The sequence below is a fragment of the Neomonachus schauinslandi genome, chromosome 5, assembly GCF_002201575.2.
Source record: "Neomonachus schauinslandi chromosome 5, ASM220157v2, whole genome shotgun sequence".
Taxonomy (NCBI): Eukaryota; Metazoa; Chordata; class Mammalia; order Carnivora; family Phocidae; genus Neomonachus; species Neomonachus schauinslandi.
In genome coordinates this window covers 15,583,354-15,600,219 of record NC_058407.1, presented here as the reverse complement: position 1 = coordinate 15,600,219, position 16,866 = coordinate 15,583,354, and the positions used below count along the sequence as shown (strand labels likewise).

Below are 16,866 nucleotides of genomic sequence, written 5' to 3'. Positions count from 1 at the left end.
ATAAGGTCTTAAATCCCTCAACCACCAGCAGGGTTTTCAGAAACTAACCCTTCTGGTTAGGGGAAAACACTGTATTCAAATATCTGCTTACCTGAAATACACTAATACCTGTCTTTCCCTTTCAGTGATTCTTTTTAGTTACAATTTAGACCAAACTGAAAAAGCTTTCCAAAAAACCCCCTAAAAGCCCAAATCCCCCTACATTTAAAAGTAAAGTATCAGTGTCTATGCTGAAACAATGTTCTTTTACTAAAATATTTATTCACATTGAAACTGAATCTTTTAGGGGCGCCTGGATGGCTCAGTCTGTTAGGTGTCCGTCTTGATCTCTGCTCAGGTCTTGATCTCAGGCCCATGAGTTCAAGCCCCGCATTTGGCTCCACACTGGGCGTGGAGCCTACTTAAAAACAAAAAAAACCTGGACGCCTGGGTGGCTCAGTTGGTTGGGCGACTGCCTTCGGCCCAGGTCATGATCCTGGAGTCCCGGGATCGAGTCCTGCATCGGGCTCCCTGCTCGGCAGGGAGTCTGCTTCTCCCTGTGACCCTCCTTCCTCTCATGCTCTCTGTCTCTCATTCTCTCTCTCAAATAAATAAATAAAATCTTTAAAAACAAACAAACAAAAAAAAAAAAACAAAAAAAACCCCAAAAAAACCCTGAATCTTTTATTCCCCTGGATGATGATGGCAAATCCCAGGTCTATGAATTTCTCAATGCTGTACAGTACAATCAGGTCCAAAGAGTAGGTTGCTAAATAGAAGCATCATGAAAAACAATTAAAATATCACTCCTTATTAACAGTGGTGAAAGAAGATAAAACATATTTTTTTTCTTTTCTCAGTAATGGAACTTATCAATCAGTGTTAATTCATTATTCAGGATGCTTTTTAAAATGGGTATCATATAAAAAATATGTTACTGTTTTTGCATTTTAGACTCAAATTATTCTTAAGTTACCTTTAAATACAATTATCACACTGAACATCTATCACAACTAAGAGTGGGAAAATAAAAAAAAAAACACTGGTTATAATTCCAAAAGGAAAAAACTAGCCTACGAGAGACAGGAATGGGATAATAATAGTAATGAGAATAACAACAGCTAACCACAGCTGTAGCATACAGTTAGGTAGACTATGCACTGCACAATCCAGGGAGCTATAAAGCATGGCAGCCCTGCAGCTAACACTTATCGACTAACCTGCCACATGCCAGGCACTGTTATGAGCACTTCATATGTAGTATAAAGCAGATACTACTCTCATCCCTATATCATAAATAAGAAAAAAAAAAGGCACAGAAGGTTAATAACTTGCCCAAGATCTCAAATGAGTGGCAGAGCCAGGTCTTTGACTCCAGAGCTCACATTATTAACTGTAGTGACTAACTCATAGTCATAAGCCCCATTATCTGAAATAACCTCTTTGGTTTTAAATCTTTCTTGCAGATAGGTATTATAAAAAGTATAAAGCATTTGGAAGTTAGTAATCTTATTTGGAATAATTTTGAAAAATACTATATTACTAAATAAATGGGAGCTGTTCCTTCATCCAGAATGGTTACATGTGGTTTATAGACTCTGTCTCTGATTTGTAATCACATCTCACAGAACAATGCTCTCCCCCTTAACTAAAACAAAAACTTAAAAAGAAAAGAAAAAACAACCACCACCAAGTACACAAGATTCCATATATGCATATACTTTAATAACAAGGTCACTTAGCTGTAAATGAACAAAGGGAGACAAAGAGAACTTAACACATGATACTTCCACAGATTTGGGTCAAAACAGGCATACATGAAGATTTAAAACATATACTGTCTATGTTAACAGAGGCTATAACTACCAATTTTGATTGTGCACATTTTCTAAAACATTATTATCAAAGACTGTAAAGTTAGATCAAACAATGATATCAAGAAAATTTTGCTCTAAAATTTTAACAAAGTCTTTTAAGAAAGTCTAAAAACCTATTTTCCCACATTGACTCTCAAAACTTTTTTATATCAGAATATCAGTTTGCCACTTTAACTTTTACCATACATGAAAAATTATCAAAAATATATGGATGGGTCTATATTAATTGTGACTATTTATATTTACATTAAGCAAAACTTTTACCAAGTTATTTATATACAAATTACCATTTGTCCTATGTGAAATTCATTAAAAAGTTTAAAACTATAGAAATGTCATTAGAAACAATGCATTTCAAAATGTAACTGCTTTCCATCAATGAAGAACATTTTAAAATAATTTAACTGAAAAAAGTAGTCAACTCCCCACCAATTTCAGCTGCAACAGTATTCCTCCTGAATGTTTTCTGTGATTTAAGGGGGAAAAAAAAAAAACTGGGTAAAGTTTGACTGCAAGGAATTAAATGATAAAAATTTGATGAGTGTTTACTGATCTTATCTTCAACAAATGTACAGTCTAATTAGGCTTGGTGCTAAAAAAACCCAGCAATTTTTTTAAACTTTTACTTTTTATTATTGCTGTTCATATATATATTACTACTGAAGTATAACTGACAGACAATATTATATTAAGTTTCAGGTGTACATCATACTGATTCAACAATTCAATACGTTACTCAATGCTCAACATGATAAATACAGTTAGCAGTAATTTAAAAATTGCAAACAGTTTAAGATAACTGAAGAAACATGTCTTTTAAAACTGGTAAATGTACTGTTTTAGATACTTTTCATATAAACTTAAATCATAAAATAGTATCCCACATCCAATTCAACTGAATATAGCCATGGCTTTTTGATACCTCTAAAAAGGGCCAATATTTAAAAAAATTGAACTATTCCTGAACTGGAAAGAATTTAGATTTCAGAAGTATCACAACAGATAAAAGAAACTTAGAAACATTTAAGAGGCAAAGATTTGGGGAAAAGTTCATAAAGAGATTATGTTAATACCACTAAAATAAAAAGTCACTTTAATTGTTTTAAACTCATGGTCACATAGTAAGGAATTGAAAAAGAGAGTTTTTTCTGAGAAAAAACTTGAGCACAACATTATTACTTTTTCAGATTTAAAGATCATCAATTAAGATGACCATAAAACTAAGTGCAGCAATTTGTCCAGTAGAGATTAACTTCTCTATCTAAGAATTAACTGATTTTGTAACAATCACTGAAAAATTTAAGCCTCAGTTTCTCTAGTTTGAAAAAAAATGATTAGCTCCATTTTGGAAACCTGTCTTAATTTATGTTGATCACACACTACACTAAAACAAGAAATAAAGGTGTAAAATATTTACCTAATTAGTGCTCTGTCGCTGGACCTTAGGACCAATACTCTGCGTGTCCTCTTCCTCGCTAGGACGTTTCCCAGTGCTGAGACCAGTGCCCATGGAGCTTCTTCCTACATATTTAAAAAAATGTATTTTTTTTAAGTGTATGTTTAATATAGGAATGGTAAAAAGAAAAGTATGCTCAAATGCTTCATTCTTACCTTGCTTTAATAGATGAGTTTGCTGACTGTCTCCATGAGCATAATGTAAAATGCCACCTCCTTGAGAGCAACCTGTTAGTATTTAAAAATACTTAAATTACTTAAATTTACTTAAAATTTAGTAAAATTACTTAAATCCCAAGTCGTATGTATTAAGACTACAAATCTAATTTTTAGTTAACAGTATTAAGGGCATTTATGCTTTTTAGGACTAAACCTCAATCCTTCATATGAGCCAAAAATCACATGCCCAAATCAGGAAAATTTAAACATAGGGTCATAGAAATGTTGACTTTTGGTTCAAAGGCAAAATCACTGATAATCATTTTCTAAAAAACATTCCTTTACTGAATAACAATTAGACACTTGACCATGGAAGCAAAATATAGAGCGACAGTGAGATATATATCCTCCTTTCACCTCTTGTCCCTTTATTCCACATTCTTCCCTCAATGCCTGTCCAAAACATATGTCCTTGGAGAGAAGTGAACGAGGGTCTGCCAGATGAGAATTAAACAATTCAAATCACACAAAGAGGAGGAAATACAATGTGGCAGTTACCTAGCCTAAGCAATTACATTAACCCTTCTAAAAAGAAACAATGTTACAGGAGAATGGGTTGGCACAGAAAGTAGGTTCTAGAGAAACATTTTTGTCAGTGTGTCCAGATTATGGACAAATATGAACATTCTAGCTCCTACAGAGAAGTCACCTCATGGTCTGAAAAAGGCAATCTACTTATTTTTTATTGTAATTTCATGCTCATCAAGTTCCTCTGGATAAAGAATTCAGCTTTTCAGGTACTCAAAATTGGGAAAGTGAATGCCCTGATCAGGGATGAGGGCTTCCATCACTGGAAAGGGATACCTCCACCATAAATAATAAACTAGTGTTCCCTGTTGATACATATTTTTTAAAGATTTTGTCAGAGAGAGAGGGGGGAGAGAAAGGGAGGGAGAGGGCACGAGGAGGGAGAGTGGCAGGCAGAGGTAGAAGCAGGCTCCCCCGTTGAGCAAGGAGCCCGATGCGGGACTCAATTCCAGGACCCTGGGATCGTGACCTGAGCCGAAGGCAGACGCTTAACCAACTGAGCCACCTAGGCGACCCTGATATTTTTTTTTTAATTTTTTTTTTAAGATTTTATTTATTTATTTGACAGAGAGAGAGATCACAAGTAGGCAGACAGGCAGAGGGAGAGGGAGAAGCAGGCTCCCCGCTAGGCAGGGAGCCCGATGTGGGGCTCAATCCCAGGACCCTGGGATCATGACCTGAGCCGAAGGCAGATGCTTAACCGACTGAGCCACCCAGGCGCCCCCCTGATATTTTAAATCACATGGTTGGGGTGTGTGTGTGTGTGTGTGTATTTATGTATGTATGGATGGATGGATGGATGGATGGATTTAGGGGGTAGTGCAGAGGGTGAGAATCTTAAGCAGGCTCCACAACCAGTGTGGAACCTGATGCAGGGCTCAATCTCATGACCCTGAGATCATGACCTGAGCCAAAATCAAGAATCGGATGCTTAACTGACTGAGCCACCCAGGCGCCCCTAAATCACACGAGTTTTAAACTTCTAGTCTGCCAGTCACAGGATGGTCACCTCTAATTATACTAAAAACACTCAGTTCTTGGACTTGTTGAAGGTCAGATTCTGGACTATAGCAAATTCACCACTGAATGGTGCTATTCCTGGTTTTACCATCAGCAGGGCTTCCCCTAATAGTGATAATTGTTGTCTTGCATTACTGTACAAGATTATTTAACACTTCACACAACAATGTGAACGTACTTAATTCCACTGAATTGTACATTTAAAATGGTTAAATGCTAGGCGCCTGGGTGGCTCAGTTGGTTAAGCGACTGCCTTCAGCTCAGGTCACGATCCTGGAGTCCCTGGATTGAGTCCCACATCGGGCTCCCTGCTCAGCAGGGAGTCTGCTTCTCCCTCTGACCCTAACCCCTCTCATGTGCTCTCTCTCATTCTCTCTCTCAAATAAATAAATAAAATCTTTAAAAAATAAAATAAAATAAAATAGTTAAATGCTAAGTTTTATGTTTACATATATTTTGCTATCAAGAAAACTTCAACAGGGGCGCTTGGGTGGCTCTGTCGGTTGAGCATTGGACTCTTGGTTTCTGCTCCAGTCATGATCTCGGGATTGAGCCCTACATCGGGCTCCCCACTCAGCAGGGAGTCTGCTTGGTATTCCTTCCATCTCCCTCTGTCCCTCCCCCTGATCACATACACACTCTCTCTAAAATAAATAAATTAAAAAGAAAGAAAGGAAACTTCAACAAATACATTTTTGATTATCGTATTTAGTCATACCTTATACATTTGTTGAGTGCTCCTTTATGCTAGAGATTATACTAGGTACTAGGGATACAAATATTACTAAGACATGAAGTCTTGTCTTCAAGGGGCTCACAGTCCAAGTAGAAGGTGACAGATACATAAAATCACTAAGTACAAATAAATGTTATTATAATGGCTCTGGGATGGAAGCTGTTACAGCATACAGTGAGGACACTGAGGAAGGAAAAGTCAATTTTACTGGAAGATTCAGAGGTAGGCTAAATCACAGACTAGTCACCTCATTTTCTCAACTTCATCAATTTTATTCCTCTTCCAGTTCTAAGATAAATGAGAATAATCTCATTAAAAAAATATTGAGTGAAAGCAGCCAGATACAAAAAAAAAAAAAGAGAATACAAACTACAGGATTCTATAAAGTTCAAAAATGGGCAAAAAATTATAGTATTAGAAGTCAGGAGAATGATTACTTTTAAAGATGAGAGGGTAAATTAATAAGCTCAATAAATACATTCAGAATTTCCTTAAGATAGCAGTTTATTTCTTTAGAGAGTTAAATGATAAGCAGGCACTTAGAATCTTCCTGTGGCCCTAAATTCATGAATATCTCAACTGCCTATAACTTCCCCATAAAAATGCAGTAAACTGGGGCGCCTGGGTGGCTCAGTCATCAAGCATCTGCCTTTGGCTCAGGTCATGATCCCAGGACCCTGGAACCATGACCTGAGCCAAAGGCAGACGCTTAACTGACAGAGCCACCCAGGTGTCCCAAATAAATAAAATGTTTTAAAAAAATTCTAACTCTAAGCTACTGTGGGGGGAAAATGCATAGAAAAGATATTCAAAGGAAATACACAAAAACTTAATAGTAATTATCTCTACTGGATGGAATTGTGGGTGATTTTTATTTTTCTTTTCTATTTTTCTGAATTTCCTAAATTGTATATAGTGAATAGGTTTTTTTTTTAAGCAGTTTTGAGGTATAATTTACATAACATAAAATTCACCTGTTTTAAGTATACAGTTCAATAAATTTTAGTAAATTTACAGAGTTGTGTAATCATTTGCACAATCCAGTTTTAGAACATTTTCATGCCCATTGCATTCATTCTCATTCCTACCCCTAAACCTAAGGTAACCATTAACTTACTTTAAAGAAATGCCTTTTCTAGATAGTTCATATAAATGGAATTGTGCAGTATGTGGTCTTTTATGTCTGTATTTTTGAGGTCTATCCATGTTGTAGCATGTACCAGCATTTTATTCCTTCTTATGGATTAATATTCCATTGAATGGATGTGCCACATTTTGACTACTATAAATAAAGCTATCATAAACATTCTTATGATTCTTAAGTCTTTGTGTAGATATATATTTTCATTTCTTTTGGATAGATACTTAGGAATGGAATTTCTGGGTTATATGTTAAATTTATGTTTAGCTTTTAAGAAACTGCCAACCTGTTTCCCAAAGTAGCTGTACCATTTTACAGACCACCTCTCAACAACATATGAGAGTTCCAGTCTCTTCACATCCTCCATAACACTTGTTATTGTCTGTCATTTTTTAGGTACTTGAGTGGGTACAGGTAACAAACTCACCCCAGTTTGTCTGGGATTTTTCAAGTGTTAGCACTGCAAGTCTCATGTCTCAGGAAACCCCTCAATCCTAGGTACTCAGTGATAGTTGGTTACCCTCAGTGGGAAGTCTCTTAGTGGTTTTGATTTGCATTTCCCTAAGGACTAATAATGCTGAACGGGTATTTTTAATAGAAAAAAAATAAATAAATACAAACATATTACTATCGTAAATAGATTGTGATTTTATTATAAGAACAAAAATACTTCAAGTCATCTGTGTACAAGTTATAAAGAATCTTGCCCTTTGATATGCCTTCGGAGACACTGTAAAATAAAAGTCTACAAACAGGGTAAGTAGAGGGCATAAAGGGATATGCTTCAGAAATATCCAAGTCCTTTCAAATGGAACAGAAACTAGAGGGAAGAGAAATGCTTAATAGCATAGTCCAAATCCTCAGGATCTTTCCATAATCACTCCCATTTCCAGGTCCACAATGCTTTCTCCTTCATCTGCCTCCCCAAATGCTACCCATCCCACCATCTTCCAAGAAAACTTCTGTAGTTCTTTCAGCTCTCAATGACTGTTTCTTTTCTTATTGCATATGGAAGCAGCATCTTACAATTTATAATTTTTTTCATTTGTGTTTCTCTTCCCCCCATTTACACTTGAAAGCCTCACAGCACCTAACTACAGAGTGTGTTACAGGCAACTATTTACATGATTAGAGTACTTCAAGATTTATTAATCCTATTATATCATAAAATATCATGTGTATTTGTAAAGCAAAATTATTCCAATTTAACTTGCTACCATGGTTAGTTTTTGCAGATAACTCCAAATAATGAATACAGATTTGAGTGGACCAAGAAGCAGTATGCACCATCACTATCCATTAGTTGGGTATCTGGAACCTGTTGCTTCCTACCCTTCTGTTACCTGCCTGTTATTTATGTGCTTCACAGAACTTCTATCCCTCAAATTCCTGTATGGACAAAGGAAGCAGGCTGTGAACTGAACAAGAGATCTGACAAAACTATTGAACTGATACCCTGATGAAGTTCAAAATGTAGCTCTGAGAAGAACATTTTGGAAGTATACTGCCATCACTGACCTACTACTAGACCGCTAAGTGAGACACGTTCCAGTAAAATGCTTTATCTTATAAACACTATATATGGCATTACATTTGCAGGGGAGGCCCAATAAGAACTTTTGAACTAGTCAGACCTGGATCTGAATCTTAGCTCAACTACTTACTAACTGTGGGATCTTGATTAAGTTACCTAACCTTTCTTGACCAATTTCCACCACTACCTCCCCAGATTATTGTGAGAATGTGGCAAAAATCCCCCTGTACTGGGCATAAAGTAGATAGTCAAAATGTGAGTGCTTTGTTCCTTTCTCCTTAATCTAATTGTTGGAGTAAGAAAATATATGCTCTCAAAAGGATACAAAGTATTTCTGAATAAGAAAGGTTCAATTTTTTAAAGGTTTTGTTCTTAATATCAATTTTAAACGTGACTTTTTGGAAAAAAAATAAGCATTCCTCAAATGCTGCCTTGTTTTTAATCAAATTAATTAGCCTCATGCTATTTTGGTTAGAACCTTTGCAAATGTATACAATGATTCAAATTTCCAGTACTGGCTTCTTGACATTATTAATATCATACATTAAGAATATATGTGGCGGGCGCCTGGGTGGCTCAGTTGGTTAAGCGACTGCCTTCAGCTCAGGTCATGATCCCAGGGTCCTGGGATCGAGTCCCGCATCGGGCTTCCTGCTCTGCAGGGAGCCTGTTTCTCCCTCTCCCACTCCCCCTGCTTGTGTTCCCTCTCTCACTGTGTCTCTCTTTGTCAAATAAATAAATAAAATCTTAAAAAAAAAAAAAAAAAGAATATATGTGGCAACTAAGTATATATCATATGGAAAATCACTACAAACAAGAGTGGAAGGAAAAATTCATGTGCAAAAAGACAAAAGGCCCTATGTATGTGTATGATAAATCTTTTGGCCATATTCACAGGACCACTGACCTTAACTAATTACCTTATACCTGATATGTACCTAAAGAAAGTAAAAAATAATGAACCTTCAGAAATGGGATCTTTGAGTTTCATTTTACCCTTAAAATTGCCCTTCTCAATATCATGCAGCCATCAAAAAAAATGAAATCTTGCCATTTGCAATGACATGGATGGAACTAGAGGGTATTACGCTAAGTGAAATAAGTCAATCAGAGAAAGACAAGTATCATATGATCTCAATGATAAGAGGAATTTGAGAAACAAGACAGAGGATCAGAGGGGAAGGAAGGGAAAAATGAAACAAGATGAAACCAGAGAGGGAGACAAACCATAAGAGACTCTTACCCTCAGGAAACAAACTGAGGGTTGCTGGGGTGGAGGGGGTTGGGAGGGATGGGATGGCTGGGTGATGGACATCGGGGAGGGTATGTACTATGATGAGCGCTGTGAATTGTGTACGACTAATGAATCACAGACCAGTACCCCTGAAACAAATAATACATTATATGTTAATTTAAAAAAATTGCCCTCTTCATTCAGTTTGCAAGATCTTTACTTTGAGCTAAATTCTTTTTTTTTTTTAAAGATTTTATTTATTTATTTGAGAGAGAGAGAATGAGAGAGAGAGCACATGAGAGGGGGGGAGGGTCAGAGGGAGAAGAAGACTCCCTGCCGAGCAGGGAGCCCGATGCGGGACTCGATCCCGGGACTCCAGGATCATGACCTGAGCCGAAGGCAGTCGCTTAACCAACTGAGCCACCCAGGCGCCCTACTTTGAGCTAAATTCTACTACATGTAATGATGCTTTCCATCTCCAAAATGTCACTAATGGAATGACGGGTGTGTGTGTGTGTGTGTGTGTGTACATGTATGCTGAAAAAACATTATAGTGAGATTTAATAAAAAATATATTTGATTATTAATCTCTTTATGTGGCTAAGTACATAAATTTCCTTTTCACTTACTTCCACTGCTGCTACAACCTGGAATATTTTCTCCAGGAGAATACCCCATGAGGCCTCCATTCCCATTAGGATTAGAAGGCACTGATGCAAGAAGACCTAAAGGGAAAAAATTTCCTATTAAATTATGATCAAGATCAAATTCAAGGATAGATACATAAACACCTGCCAAAGAAACAAACCAAAGGTAATTAATGACATACCTAGTCCTCTATATCGTGAAAGCTGCTGATAGATCTGCTTCATCCTCTCAATATTCAAACGGCTTGCCTCAGCATGATTCACCATTGGTTTAGGATAATTAACTCCTATCAAACATTTGGCTACCTTTTGGATACCTTCTGGTGCATTCCAGGGATCATAGATATATTTTGCAGGGAAACCTCTTAGTACAGGCAAATAACGCCTTTTGGGAGAAGGAAGAAAAATTATTAATAAAATGAACTACAAGCAAATTATAACAAACTAATTATTAGCTATGAATGACCAAAATCAAGTCAATACCATTTAATGATTTGTTTACCTATCTCCTCATCTCTGCTGCCCAACATGAGTGGGGAAAAACTTAAGTGTTGCTTAAACATGAAAAGCTCTTCCTGGATTAGCTATTCCAAACTGAATAATAACCACCCTTGATTTACCTGATATAGTCTCCATTGGGATCTGTTCTCCTACCAAAACCAACAGGGCAATAGCAGTGAAAAAACTGTTGGAAAAAGGAACTACAAGACAGCCACATCCAACTTCCAGCATTTATGCTCCAATCTGCATCAAGCAATAATTCTTCAAATACCTTCAGAAGTAACAGTAACCAATTAGTTTGTACACATATAATTCTCAAAGCAAGCATTTTCCAGGTCTCTGTAGATCAAAAGTCAAGGGAAAGAAAATCTAGCACAGAACTGTAAAATTAAACATTCCAAAGTTAGCCTCCTTGTCAATGTTCTGTTCTGTAATGAGTTATTTCAGGGAAAGAAAAAGATCAGTAATATAAGTGAATTTACCTTTCTAGTCTTTGCTGTGTTATTGGGGGGAGGGTAAAATAATGACTCAAGTCACTGATCCAATTAAAAAAGGGAAGAAAAAAAGCAGCAAACACTTTCAAGAAAGGAAAGATGCTACCAAATAAATCACTAACAAAAACTGAGAAGCCTGGTATACTGGCCTACATATAGGGAGCACCCAAATATAAATGACTTTTAAAAATGCACTTGTGAAAAAATCCAAAAAAACAAAACAAAAAATACACTAGTGAAAAAGCACAAAAAAAAAAAAAAAAGAAAAAAAGCACTAGCATTATAGAGTTTAAATTTGGAATTCCTTGACCAAAAGGGAAACAGATTTAAAATGCCTTTTTATAAATTCATTAAGTGTTTACTATACATCCACCTCATGTACAACTTTGTACAAGGAAATACAGGAGATGCAAAAAAAAAGGGGGGGGGGGATCAGAAATGGTCCTTGGATAGGGGAAATATATGATATAGGCAGGAAGGTAAAACAAGTCCTATTATATATAACCACAAGATGATGTCACAAAATGTTGTATGCTTCACTTTACATAATCATTAAAAAGTTATGATGTTGTAGTGAGGCAAAATGATATATATTTTAAATTTTATAATATAAATTCGCTATTTCTAAGAATTCTTGGGCAAATCCTTTTTTGTAACAGAAATGATCATCTATAAATATGTTAATCCAATGAGTCCAGAGTGTTAAACCTTATAGTTCCCTTGATGGCTAGGCTGGTTCATGGTTCAGTCTCTGAAATGACTTGGGGTTATAATCAAACCAGTTTTCACCATTTTTCCTGTCTGATTACACCATTCTGCTCTCCAAGAGTGTGCCTGTATTAGGGAATTAAATTCTTTACCTGCTGAAAAAAATTAGACTATAAATGAATCTAAGTAAGAGACAACTTCTAGGAATTGTTTTAATAAGTTATAGGCTCAAAATAAGACTCTGCTACATTAGTTAGAAAAATACTCACCTTCATTCCTTCTTCCCAACTAATCCACAGGTCACCCCGGGTCAGGAAGCAAGCCACTGCATGTCTGGCTAAATGGTGAATCCAACCCTCCTGACGAAGCTGTGTCATGATGGCATCAATCCATGGAAAGCCTGTCCGGCCTTCTGCCCATTTTGCTAAAGCCTCAGGATTCTTATCCCAAGGAATCTGAACACAGATGGGATTTCCTTCCATTTTATCAAAGCGTGGATTATTTGTTGCTGCTGTATAGAAAAATTCACGCCATAACAGTTGCCCATAAAGGGAAAGGGGAGGGGAACTGTTCTTCTTTACCTAAGGTTAAAAAGCAAAGAAGTATTACCAGCAATTTTTTAAAGAAGTTATTTTGAAAAATTAGCTTCAGTTTTAGGTAATACCTTTTTGTACAGATCTGTTAATTTGAAGTAAAATAGTCGACATGACAAACAACCAAATCGGAGATAAGGACTGAGTCCAGTAGGGCTAGCAAGCAGGGAATTTGCATTCATTCGAGGTCTTTCAAAGTTGGCTACCCAAGCCTGAAAACACACAGAGAGAATTATGCTGGCTAACTGTCTTTTCCATTTTAAAAGAGTATTTAAAACTGACATATTTTTTTTTAAAAAAGTTACATCGTTCTTGGGGAATAAAATTTTATTATCCCAGTCACAAACACATTTTAATAAACACAACAGAATAAAAGTGAGCATTCTTTTGTTTCAGCCATCCTCGTGTAGCACATACTCATGTGAAATAAATTATCTTCAAATTCCTAACACCAAGCTGAGAGCACTTTCAACCTGTCTCCTTGACATCGAGGTAAAGGTGAAATAGAAGAACTTTATCTTAGCTTCAAAGTTATGGTCATCAGATACCAGCTTACAAAGAAAGAAGAGAAGAGATAGTATTGGTAGTAGCTAAAGAAGAAATAGTCAGCAGAGGAGGAAAAAAATATTTAAATGAGGAGATGGTTGTTAATTTTCAAACAATTAGGTCTATGCTATTTTAACTATTTCTCTCAATTCTTCTTTTCAACAGACTATTTTTTGTTTTTAAAAAAGAGTGAAATTATTTTTTAAATGCCAGTTTGGAAATACAAGCATGACCTATATTATCATACTTTTCTTTCCAAATGCCTTTCCAAACGTGTAAGTGCTTCAGTTTCTCCGCCTGGCCATACTGCAGAGGGCAAGCCATCTGTATCAAAACCTAAAAAAAAAAAAAAAAAAAACAGAAAAAAGAAAAAGATATTCTTCTGTAACTAAAATAATTTTTATTGAACCACAATAATTGGGAAAAAATACTTCACAGAAAAATTAACAGTAGCATAAAAATTAACTGAGGGCCCTGGATAGGTCTTCACATATAAGGATATAATATGGTCTCTATTCTTTAGGACAAACATCTTAAGGTGATTAACAGATCACATTTATAGCACACATATGTACAGATTTATCACTTCTTAAAGAGTTTCTTTTAGATTTTTTTCTCCTTTCTTTCCCTCTTAATGCAAAATACTTTACATGTCAAATTAGAAGTGAGATTTTCTGAGTGATTTATTAACTCTTAAGCTTCATTTATACCTACCTAATTCTTCTAATGAAGGGACTCCATATTTCTCATCATGGTCATCAGAAAGAGGAGTTGTGCACTTTTCTATCACTTCGGAAGTAATTGTCTCTACTGGTATCTCTAGTGGTTCCATTTTGCTGATGAGAGTCTGGAATCTCTTATAAGTAAGAGGTGGTTGTCCACCATTGAGTTCTATGATCCTATTGTAGTGCAAAGTTAGTAAAGTGCAAAAAAAAAGTTAGTAAAATGCAGTTAGTATTAAGAAATGACAATATATTTTGATTGATGACTTCTGAAAATGCTTAAAATCAGAAAACAAAAATTAATTACTTAAGACTTCCAGGAGGATATAAGCTTCTCGAAACTTATTAAAATAGCTAATGAATCTAAAAATTATTCTCTTCATTTTCTAGACATCTGCTATGTGTCAAAAATATACAGCACACAAATAACAAAACCTTTAAGACAAAGGGTATTATTTAGTATCTATGAGTGAAAAAAACAAGTGGTTAAATCAGCCTAAAAGTAGTAACATAAAAATAATATATATGAAAGGTAAAAACATATTACAACACAACTCAAAGAATCTCTTAATCATCAGTAAAAACCAAACCAGACCAATATTATATTGAGGAGCAATAAAGCAAGTCTTATTAATTAGGATTCTATATACTATAGTGATAATCACTTGCTACTTTCTGTTGTGCTCATCATGGCTTTGTTAAATATGTCAGCATATGTATCTTATGGATATACTTTAAATTTCCCTCCTCCTTTTTAATGTACTGGTTCGAATCAGTTTCCTAGTATTTTGTGAAGATTTTTGCATCTATATTCATGAGAGATACTGAGTTCTCTTTTTTTATGGTGTCTTTATCTGGTTTGGTATCAGGCTAATACTGGCCTCATAGAATGAATTTGGAAGTGAAATTAAGAAAACAATCTCATTTACAACTGCACCAAAAAAAAAAAAATATCTAGGAATAAACTTAATCAAAGAGGTGAAAGACTTGTACTCCAAAAACTGTAAAACCTGACAAAAGAAATTCAAGATGACACAAAGAAATGGAAAGACACTCCATGCTCATGGGCTGAAAGAACAAATACTGATGGGATGCCTGCCTGGCTCAGTCAAAACAGCGTGCAATTCTTGATGCTGGAGGGAGTTCCACGTTGGGATTACATAAACAAACAAAAAATTTAACACAAAAGATATTGTTAAAATGTCTACACTACTCAAAGCAATATACACATTTAATGCAACCCCTATTAAAATATCGATAGCATTTTTCACAGGGCGAGAACAAACAATTCTAAAGTTTGTATGGAACCACAAAAGACCTCGAATAGCCAAAGCAATCTTAAAAAAGAAAAACAAAATTGGAGGTATCACAATTCCAAATTTCAAGTTATATTACAACGTATTAGTAATTAAAACAGTATGGTACTGGCATAAAAAGAGACACATATCAGTGGAATAGAAGAGAAAACCCAGAAATAAACCCACAATTATATATGGTCAGTCAATCATCAACAAAGGAAGAATGAATATACAATGGGAAAAAGTCTCCTCAATAAATGGTGTTAAGGGTGTGGGGCGGAGGCGGCGGAGAGGCCTGCGGTGGCAGGGAGTGGTGGGGCCGGGAGCGGGCGCTGAGCTGAGCCGGAGTGGGTGGCGCACGCCGGCGGGGCGAGCAGCCACCATGTCGGTGTTCTGGAAACTGTTTGGGGCAGGACGGGGCAAGGCCGGCAAGGGCGGCCTGACCCCTCAGGGTGCCGTCCAGCGGCTGCGGGACACGGAGGAGATGCTAAGTAAGAAGGAGGAATTCCTGGAGACTAAGATCGAGCAGGAGCTGACTGCCGCCAAGAAGCACGGCACCAAAAACAAACGCGAACTAGAACAAATATAGAATTATTTGGAACCACAAAAGGCTTGAATAACCAGAGCAATCTTGAGAAAGAACAATGCCAGAGGCATCACACTTCCTGATTTCAAACTATACTATAAAGCTGTGGTGATGAAAACAGTGTGGTATTGGCATAAAAACAGACACATAGATCAATGGAATAGAATAGAGAGCCCAGAAATAAACCCACAAATTGACCATATATGGTCAACTAAAAAATAGTAATAATAAATGGTGTTAAGAAAATTGGACAGCTACATGCAAAAGAATGTAACTGGACCATTTTCTTGCACCATACACAAAAATAAACTCAAAACCGATTAAAGACCTAAATGTGAGACCTGAAACCATAACAATCCTTGAAGAGAGCACAGGCAGTAATTACTCTGACATCTGCTGTAGCAACATTTTTCTAGATATGTCTCTTCAGGCAAGGGAAATAAAAGCAAAAATAAGCTACTGGGACTACATCAAAATAAAATGCTTCTGCAAAGGAAACAACCAACAAAACTAAAAGTCAACCTACTGAATGGGAGAAGATATTTGCAAATGACATATCTGATAAAGGGTTGGTGTCCAAAATCTATAAAGAACTTATAAAACTCAGGCGCCTGGGTGGCTCAGTCATTAAGCATCTGCCTTAGGCTCAGGTCATGATCCCAGGGTCCTGGGATCGAGCCCCGCATTGGGCTCCCTGCTCCGTGGGAAGCCTGCTTCTCCCTCTCCCACGCCCCCTGCTTGTGTTCCTTCTCTCGCTGTGTCTCTCTCTGTCAAATAAATAAATAAAATCTTTAAAAAAAAAAAAAAACTTATAAAACTCAACACCCAAAAAACAAATAATCCAATTAAAAATGGGCAGAACACATGAACATTTTTCCAAAGAAGACATCCAGATGGGCAACAGACACATGAAGAGATGCTCAGTATCACTCATCATCAGGGAAATGTAAATCAAAACTACAATGATGTATCACCCCACACCTGTCAGAATGGATAAAATTAAAAACACAAGAAACAACTAGTGTTGGTGAGGATGTGGAGAAAAGGG

General features: G+C 36.3%; 1 protein-coding gene across 1 annotated transcript in view; it reads right to left on the bottom strand.

The window, feature by feature from the left end:
* Positions 1–1,691: 1,691 nt before the first annotated feature.
* Positions 1,692–16,866, bottom strand: part of CRY1 (cryptochrome circadian regulator 1) — an 86,831-nt gene continuing 71,656 nt past the window's right edge. Inside the window, exons 4-13 of the mRNA XM_021687606.1 lie at positions 13,927–14,111; positions 13,460–13,548; positions 12,738–12,878; positions 12,343–12,654; positions 10,991–11,142; positions 10,553–10,755; positions 10,353–10,448; positions 3,468–3,539; positions 3,274–3,377; positions 1,692–2,322 (exon numbers count right to left, since the gene is read on the bottom strand). Of these exons, the coding sequence (XP_021543281.1) occupies positions 3,274–3,377; positions 3,468–3,539; positions 10,353–10,448; positions 10,553–10,755; positions 10,991–11,142; positions 12,343–12,654; positions 12,738–12,878; positions 13,460–13,548; positions 13,927–14,111 (1,354 nt within the window). The 3' untranslated portion in view covers positions 1,692–2,322. The remainder of the gene's footprint in view (positions 2,323–3,273; positions 3,378–3,467; positions 3,540–10,352; positions 10,449–10,552; positions 10,756–10,990; positions 11,143–12,342; positions 12,655–12,737; positions 12,879–13,459; positions 13,549–13,926; positions 14,112–16,866) is intronic.